A 9,770-nucleotide genomic window follows, 5' to 3' on the forward strand; every position below is an offset into this window, starting at 1 on the left:
CAAATTTGTGGGTAAGTTTGTCCTGAAGCATTACGAGGAAATTTCAAAACACCTAATTGATTGAAATCCGTTGTGAGTATTTGCCATTTGTCCTGCAACTCAATTGGCAACGGATCATCCCATCCCATATATTTCTGCCAGCATTCCTGCATGAGGAGTTTGCCCCTTATTAAAATAGGACTAAGTAAGCCCAAAGGGTCAAATGGTTGACTGACATACGAGAGTAATTTTCTCATGGTAAGGGTTGAATTATTGGTTTGTACTGACTTGACATTCATCTCGTCGGTAACTGTGTTCCATTCCACGCCCAGAACTTTTAATTGATTAGGTACCTGATAACCCGGAAATTCTTTCTCGATTATCTGGTTTAATGATTTGTTGTTTGAGGCCCATGATTGTTGTGGCATATTGCAACTCACGGTTAGTCTCATGGTAGATTTCTACCAATTTGGATTTGTCATTAGTAGTTCCCTGGAAATTATCGACATACAAGTTGTCACTAATCTCTGTTTTATAAGGGCTGTCTGACTTCTTCAAATGTGTATCTAATGTGGCTTGAAGTAGAAATGGGGAAGAAGTCACACCGAATAGCACAGAGGCTAACCTGGAGGTTACGACATCACTGTCGGGATCCAGTGGGTCCTTAATCCAAAGAAATTTGGTGTAATAACGATCCTCCTCTTGTAAGCCTACTCTAAGGAAAGCTTTACTGATATCAGCAGTATAAGCGGAAATATCAGTACGGAATCGTAACAATACGTCGTGTAACCTTTGTGTCAGGCTAGGTCCCGTTTGGAGACATTCATTCAAGGACATGCTGTTTGCCTTCACTTTGGCACTATAGTTGAAAACGATACGTACTGGTGTCGTCAATGAATCTTTCACCACAGCGTGATGGGGTAAATAGTGACCTGTTTTTCGGTCATCATTATCAACAACTTCGACAAATTTAGTGTGGAGTTGTTGTTGAATTAATTGATGATACATGTTCAATTTATCTGGCTGTTTCTTCACCTGTATTAATTGAGACTGTAATTGAGAGGCTGCCATGTGATAATTAACTGAAAGTTGTGGATGGTTATCTTGAGATGATTTCGGGGCTTTAGTGTCCCCGCGGCCCGGTCCTCGACCAGGCCTTCACCCCCAGGAAGCAGCCCGTGACAGCTGGCTAACACCCAGGTACCTATTTTACTGCTAGGTAACAGGGGCATAGGGTGAAAGAAACTCTGCCCATTGTTTCTCGCCGGCGCCAGGGATCGAACCCAGGACCACAGGATCACAAGTCCAGCGTTCTGTCCGTTCGGCCGACCGGCTCCCCAGGATGATTCAACTTCGATGGCAGTCTCACCCAGTATTGTTTGTCTTTATAGACAACTGTGTCCAGATATTGCTGGTAAGCCCACGTATCAACAGGGCTTGGTTTATCAGGGACAATACTTAAAGTGTCTAAATCCCACAGACGAAATACAGGTGGAACAGATTCTTTATCTTCAGATATTTCTCTGAAATGTAGGGGTGACTGTTCCAAGCCTAGTCACGCCACTATTGAATTGTTAGTTTGTTGGTTGGTTGACGCAGTTTTTTGTTGGAAAAGCACCGGTCCATTAAGCAATTTGCCTCCAGCAGATGACAACAAATTCATTCCGTGTTGTCTGGTGCATCCTGTTATAAATTTGTAATAATAGTCAGCGCCTATTAAGATACCAACGTCTGTTAGGCAGTCAGAATATATTTTGTGATCAGCTAGCCTCATGCGGTTACGTCTGAGATATCTCGCAGTGCGAGCTAGTCCTGTGACCTGCAGGTCTGAAGGAAGTTTATCTACTACCACCGCTTGTATTAGACTAGTGGAAGATCCAAGTCTCACCAACACCTTGACTACTTGGTATTCACGAGGTCCATTATTAGTCAAGAACCCAGAGATATTCAGTTTCACAGTTTTGGCAGGTTTTAATTTCAACTGCTCGACTAATTGTTGTGTGATGAAAGTTTTCTGTGATCCTTGATCAAAGAGACCTCTAGTGTTAACTCTAGACTTCCTATTAATTAGTTTGAGTTGAGCTGTAGGCAGAGTAGTATTATTGCCTGACTCAGTAGCAAGTACATTTATTTCTTGGTGTACCTTGCAATATTGTAATGTGGTAGAATTCATAGAATCTTCCCTAGGTGTCACAGATTGTGAAGAAGTTTTTCTACATAAGGCATAATGATGCACATCTTTGTTGCATCTACTGCACAACCATAGATGTACTACACATTTACTGGGATCATGAGAACCCATGCACTTGGTGCATCTGTGTAATTCTTGTAGCCGTTTAATCCTGGTATTAAAGTTAGGATAAACATTGCATTTGTAGGTGACATGTTCTTGTTCACAGAACAGACACTTTCTCTCTCTTGTTGAGTTTGTCCTTTTAGTAGACACTTCGGTCGCAACATCAGAAGGAGATACTGAATAAATACCTACACTACCACTCCTTTTCCCAGTGGATGGAGCAGTCTTAGGTTTGAATTTATTTGACTTATTCAAAGTCGATTTGGGGGTGACTGAGTTGTCAAGGTTAGGTTGTTTAGACTCAGGTTTAATCTTATCATGAGTTTTCAACCTGTTAAACGTTATTCTCAGTCCCTCAAACATTTGCTCGAGAGTGAGAAACTCGGTTTTATAGTGCGAGCAGATTACTGCTAAAATATTTCGAGGTAATTTCCTCTGTAAAAGTAACTTAATTGACCATTCTGAGGCTGGTACATTAACTTTAGTACCTAAGGCCTTCAATAGAGACTCTACTTCTAGCCTGAAGCTTTGAAGTGAGTCTGGTCGGTTACTTGGTGCATTCAGATCCAGTAACTGGTAATATAGGTTAGCTATACTCAACTCCTTGTTGCAATAGTTCAACTTTAGTAGTTTTATAGCTTCCTCATAATTGCTCTCAGTGGTTATTTATGACCTTTATAGGTTATTTAGGATTATTTATTTAGGATTTTTAGGATTATTTTATTATTATTTTAGAATTATTTTATTATTATTTTAGAATTATTTTATTATTATTTTAGAATTATTTTATAGGGTTATTTAGGATTATTTTAGGTTATTTAGGACCTAGGTTATTTATGACCTTTTTAGCCTCCCCCCTTTGAGAAGACTGATTAGGTAAGAGAATTAAGAAACTTTGTCAAGAGAAGATTTTTTGTGTATATGAACTTCAAATGAAGTCCAAAATGTGTCCCAATTTTCTTCATCCAGCCCTGCAAATGTAGGTAAATCTAAAGTAGGCAGACGAACCTCAGGTAATTGATTACTGGATTGAGGCATAGTATTATTTTCATTGGATTTATGTTGATTTACTATATTGGATAGTACATTAAGTTTATCTTGAGTCTCATCTTCATACTGAGAAACTTCTGCTAGAGTTTGATCTATTTCATCAGGATCAGTTTCAGCTGCATTCAGTATGTTTAGATAAGACTGGATTGTAGATCTGACTTGATCAAATTTGAGATCAGCTACTCTCAATGATGTTTCTAATTGATGGTAATCAATGGGAGTTGCTTTAGACAAAGTATCAGACTTATTAATTAGTCTGGTTAAATGACATTTAAGGCCAATATAGGTTCTACTTAACTGTTCAGTAGCCATGGTGGCTTGTCCAAGTTTCATAGTACTTGAATAAGTATTGCTAATGTATCTTGGGTACTTGCTCATTAGTCGACAAGTAAATTGAATATAACCTAAATTAATCTGGCTAAATTGTACTCTTCCTCACTCGAGGTTAAATGTACCTACCTAACAATAAGTAGCTAAGGATTTTGAGCAATGTTTGAATGTCACCATTAAACTTTCTTCTGGCTAGCTCTTCATTATCACCATTAGATGTAATAGTGATCATTCAGCAGCACTCAAAATTCATACACACAAATAATTAATACACAAAATAATTAATGTATATACTCTAATCAGAGTTACTATAAAGTTTGAATCCCACCCTAGGTAGGGTCAGCACAAGAATGAATAATGTAAGCACTACTGACTAGTCCAAGACTAGTTGAAAAGGTTTCTACTAAAGAAAGTTTAGTAACTTTACTAATTACTAGTCTGCATTTGTGCAAAACTCAGCACAATCACAGCCTAAATTCCTACCTAATAAAGATTGGCATAAATAATTTATGGTGCAATAATATGAATATATAGTTGTGCTGTGTTTTTTTTTATTTTATAGTTTATATAAATGTGCACTTGCACACACAGGTGAAAATACAAATATATACAGTTAATTTTGGCTTGCTAGCCACAGCCTTTTATGGTGGTTGATTGTGTTGACTAACTTGTCAACTACATGTGACCTAGACTCACCTGACAGGTGTACACCATCTCTTGCCAGGTTTTGCTTGTATGGTCTGGCTGTAAATTGAATGTAAGTTATGAGCTGTTGCTCCTGGTGACCTGAAGATTCTTACTTCCGTTTGAGGTATAGGTCTGAGTGTTGTGGGTAATTGACTGTGTCCCACTAGTGCTACTTTATACATGTGGTATAAGCAGCAAATAAATTGGTGTGTATTAGGCTGACCTATTTGGTACTCTGCCGGTAGCCACAATTAATAAAATGTGGTTAGCCTAGATTACTACACACAGTAATTAGTTATGATTATGGTATTAATTGTAATACATCCGGTTCGAAGAACTATATTTTTGTGTTGGGAAGAAAGCTTACTCTCTATTTATTGATTGATGTTTAATTAATAGGTTAATTTAAATTAATCAAAGGACCACCCTATTTTTACTGAAAAAGGAAACATAAAGGAATCGTAGATGAGGACTGAAATACCAATGCCTATGGATAATGGAACTATTAAGAGTTATTCTTTAAATCTTAATGGACTGTATATTAAATTATTGTTCGAAAATAAACTTTCCTTCCTTCACAAAATGGGGGCTTAATGCCAGAAGTAAAATACTCCCAGTAGGCTTCATCGAGGCTGGTTCTTCCTAGAATAAAATTAGTAATTCTTACTAAGTTATATACAAATAAACATTAAATAAATTGGTTAGTAACAAGAATATTATATGATGGTTAAATAAGAAATCATTCTCATTTAAATTTCATGAGGCTATCAAATTGTACTAGATGTCTCAAATCATATATTCTTGACTGGTGATTAATCATCAACGTCTTTTAATGAAAGGAAAATAACTGGAAAAGGATTCAGCTGCTTAGCTGTGACAGTGAACGGAGAGGTAGAGGTGTGATGGCGTCGTCTGATACTTGCTGCAACACGTGTGCCCGAGCGTGGCGTAGGAAAGTGAGAGGACCATGGCCGCTTTCAACACAAGCTGAAATTCCAATTATATGTACCAATTGTTTACACCAAATATACTGTGTCATCACTATTCAATAGAAGGAATAGAATTAATTCCTTGTGGACGTACTTGTTGTTTGTGGAGGTCATGCGGCATAACGATGGGCAGTGCACAGTAAAAATTATTCAGAGATCTCATAATATAAATAATACTAGAGTACTTAACCTGCTGGTTGTCCACCGAAGCAATCCTTAGATCGCTACTGGAGCAATTGCACGCTCCTAGGCCGATTAATTGCAAGGGCCTAACGTAGAATTGATGGAAATTCGACTCTCCCTGGACGCACATTGTACTTTGATGGCGTCACACTCTCCAGTCCAAGCGCAAGTGGCGTCTCCACGCCTCCTTCCCTCAACCCTCCTCACGCATTCGCAATAGAATTTAATAACAGGTAGAAGATTCTTTTTGCGTAATAACTTTACGTAATGCGTTAATGAGAAGAGGGTTGCAATTGTAGGGAATTAAATAATATCTATATTCTCGTTAAATGATGTTAATCGAGAAATGGAGAGAATTTCTATTTCCTCCATAGCGTTCGTATGTAACAGATAAAACTGTTATTTAGTGATAATCTTAGTTAACAACTCTCGGTTGTTGGATCATTAGGAGTTATATTATTCGTAGTTATTTATCGTACGGAATACTGATAAAATTAGAGAACCGTATTCAATTCTCTAACACGTTAGCAATAAATATGTTTAGATAGACATTCTCTGATGCAATTCTGCCTCTCATTGTCGTGAGAATTTCAGTAATAAATGCTCAGATAAAGAAATATTAATTTATGTTAGCACAACAGTTAGTAGAGTTAATAGTTACTGTACTTAGTATACAATAGTGATGTATTAGTGTTGGAAATTTCCAACAATATCCTTGGAACACGTGACCGAGGCAGAAGCTTATCTTTTTTCTTGCCAATAAGACACAGGCTGAAATAAGACACAGGTATAATATCTAAAAAGATATTATACCACACATATTTCTAGATGGAATGTGAGAGAGCGCTATGAAATAAATCTTACTTGCTATTTTTAGTTGTCGTTCAGCATGATGACAAACGTCCTATCTGATATTGAATAGTGATCACAAACAATAAAAGTAAATAGGAACTTAAGGTCTGCCAATATCTGAGAAATGATGAAGCTACTCCGTCACTCTGACATCAGCAATAGCAAAGATGATGCAAATACAAGGCAGCAATTATAGCAAGCTTCTAGACACTCTGTCTCTCTCAGAACAAAGGCTGAATCGGATCGGAGGATATAACAACTATAATTTGCCCAACTATGCGAGATAATACAGACAAGGTTTATCATGAGAGAGATCATATTAATACGATTCTCATGGTGTGACAATTAATATGAAACGAAGTTCACATAGACGAAAAGGTTATATGGGGAATTCTTTCCTCCATGAATCCCTTTGATAACAGTTTGTAACTGTACAAAATGATCTCATCAGATAACGCTATATCACTTGATCTGATAGAACTGATGCAAACCTATACGTAATGATTTCACTATTAGGATCACTAGGATCCTTTACCCAGAGACATTTTGTAAAATCACGGTCTTCCTCTTGCAAACCTACTCTCAAAAAGGCTTTACTGATATCAGCCATATAAGCGTAAATTCCTGAGCTAAACCGCAATAGTACATCTCGGAATCATTGATTTAGACTGGACCCAGTTTGTTGGCAATCATTAAAGGACACACTATCTACCTTTACTTTGGCGCTACAGTTGAACACAATTCTAATAGGTGTCGTAAATGAGTCTTTCAAGATTGCGTGGTGAGGCAAAGAATGTCCTAATTTATTATTATCTTGTTCAACAACTTCCATAAATTTATTAGCAAGTTATTGCTGTATCAATTCGTGACACAGTCATTGTTTGTCAGGTTGTTTGTGGAACTTAACTATCTGTGATTTCAATTGTGTGAATGCCATGAAATAATTTACAGGGAGCTGTGGGTGATTCAGCTTCCATGGCACTTTAACCCAATATTGATTATCTTGATAGATAACCAAGTTGAGGTACTGCTGGGAAGTCCAGGTGTCATCTGGACTTGGTTATTCGGGGACGATACCTAAGGTGTCTAAATCCCATAATTTGTACACAGGGGGATCAGAATCATCCTCAGCTAGTTGTAGTGGTAACTGTTCTAACCCTAGTCACGCTACTATGATTGAATTATTATGTTGGTTAATTGTGGGTGTAGATTTTTGCTGGGTTAGCACCGGTGCTGCGAGTAATTTTACTCCAACTGACAGCAACAAGTTCATTCCCCATTGCTTGGTGCATCCAGTAATAAACCTATGATAATAATTAGCCCCTACAAGAATACCCACGTCGGTGAGGCTATCAAAATTTATCTTATAATGAGCTAGCTTCATGCCGCTGCGTTTAAGAAGTTTAACTATATTTCCAAGACCTGATACATGTAGATCAGATGGAATCTTGTTAACGACGATGGCTTGTATTGGGATAGTAAAGCTTCCTAGACGTACCAAAATTCTTACAGCTTGGTAATCACGAGGACCACTATTGGTCAAGCATCCTGAAATATTCAGTTTCACTTGATTTTAAGTTTTCAGTTTTAACTGATCAACTAGTTTTTGAGTAATGAAGGTCTTTTGAGAACCTTGGTCGAAGAGACCATGAGTGGAGAATCTAGACTTCTTGTTAATTAATTTAAGTTGAGCTGTAGGTAATGTGGTGCTATTACTTGATTCTGTAGCAAGTATATTTACCTCCTGATGTACTTTGCAATATTGTAAAGAGGTAGAGTTGCTTGAATCTTTATGAGTATTCGTTGATCTTGGTGGGATATCTCCACATAAGGTATAATGGTGTCGACCTTTGTGGCACTTATTGCACTCACATAGGGCAACTGTACAGCTATCAGGGTCATGAGAACCCATGCATTTTGTGCATCTGTGCAATTCTTGTAGAAGTTTAATCCTGGAATTTACGGTCTGAGTATGTACTGCACTTGTAAGTGAGGTGTTCCTTGTTGCAGAACAAACATGTTCTCTCTCCTGTAGGATTAATCGTCTTAGCAGGCGTATTAACTACAGTCTCGGAGGGAGTAACAGAATAAGTACCAATGTTACTACTCTTACCTCTTACAGTGGGAGTAGTTAATTTAGATTTGTATTTATTAGACTTAACTGAAGTCAATTTTGTTTTCACTGAATTCTCAGTATTAGGCTGCTTGGGTTCAGATTTAATCTTATCATGAGCCTAGAGCCTATTGACAGCGATTCTCAGTTACTCAAATATCTGATCAAGAGAGAGAATCTCTGTCTTGTAATGAGAGCAGATTTCTGCTAATATATTACGAGGAAGTTTCCTCTGAAGGAGTAATTTAAGTAACCATTCGGAAGCTGATGCATTCAATTTAGTACCTAATGCTTTTCCGAGAGACTCTACTTCTAACCTGAAGTTCTAAAGGGAGTCAGGTCTGTTACTGGGTGAACATATGTCTACTAATTGATAGTATAAATTACCTATCCTCAATTCTTTGTTGTAGTAATTAACTTCCAACAATTGTATAGCTACATCATAATTACTTTCGGTGAGAGATAAGGATCTCCAATTACCTTCTTAGCTTCCCCTCTGAGGAGGCTTTGAAGGTAAGAAAATTTGGTTACATTATCTATAGAGGTCTTATAATGAATATGGACATTAAATGATGTCCAAAATGTATCCCAATTCTCCTCATCCAGTCCAGCAAATGTGAGCAAGTCCAAAGAAGGTAACGTGCCTCTGCTTGTAACACAATGAGTTGAGATACAGTAACGTTTGGATTTACTTTGTGCCTTTCTACTACACTAAGTAGAAGATTAAATTTACCTTGAGTGTATCATCTTCGTACTGAGATGTTTCTGCAATGGCTTGGTCTATTTCATCAGGATCAATGTCACTATCATTTAACACACTGATGTAAGATCCAATCGTAGACTTAACTTGTTCAAATTTATCGTCACCTACTCTCAGAGATATTTCCAGCTGATGGTAATCAACTGGAGTTGCCTTAGATAAGTTTCTGACTTAATGAGCAATCTAGTTAAATGACCTTTAAAGCCTATCAGGGATCTCTTTAGTTTTTCAGGAGTAGCCATGGTTCAAGCTTAGTAGGGCTTGAATAATTGTTACTGAAGTAACTTGGATACTTGTTCATTTACTCATAAGTATCGTGACTCAAGCCTAATATATTCTCGATTAGGCTATGTGCTACCTCGTTTGGAGGTTAGCTTACATACCTAACAATAAATAGCTAATATTTGAGTGATACACAGATGTCACTACTGTAGTACCTTGGGGCTAGCTCATCATTATCCCCTTTAGGTTCGTATTATATATATATATATATATATATATATATATATATATATATATATATATATATAT

The 9,770-nt window shown here is 37.2% G+C and overlaps 1 protein-coding gene across 1 annotated transcript; it reads right to left on the minus strand.

The window, feature by feature from the left end:
• Positions 1-324: 324 nt before the first annotated feature.
• Positions 325-987, minus strand: LOC138369841 (uncharacterized). The gene has a single exon (XM_069333585.1). The coding sequence runs from the start codon at positions 985-987 to the stop codon at positions 325-327; it is 663 nt and encodes a 220-aa protein (XP_069189686.1).
• Between the last annotated feature and the right edge of the window lie 8,783 nt (positions 988-9,770).

Source organism: Procambarus clarkii, chromosome 30 (assembly GCF_040958095.1).
Source record: "Procambarus clarkii isolate CNS0578487 chromosome 30, FALCON_Pclarkii_2.0, whole genome shotgun sequence".
Classification (NCBI taxonomy): Eukaryota; Metazoa; Arthropoda; class Malacostraca; order Decapoda; family Cambaridae; genus Procambarus; species Procambarus clarkii.

Bases quoted from the DNA above. Each gene is read 5' to 3' on its own strand.
- LOC138369841 (XM_069333585.1), bottom strand. From the start codon at position 987: ATGTATCATCAATTAATTCAACAACAACTCCACACTAAATTTGTCGAA.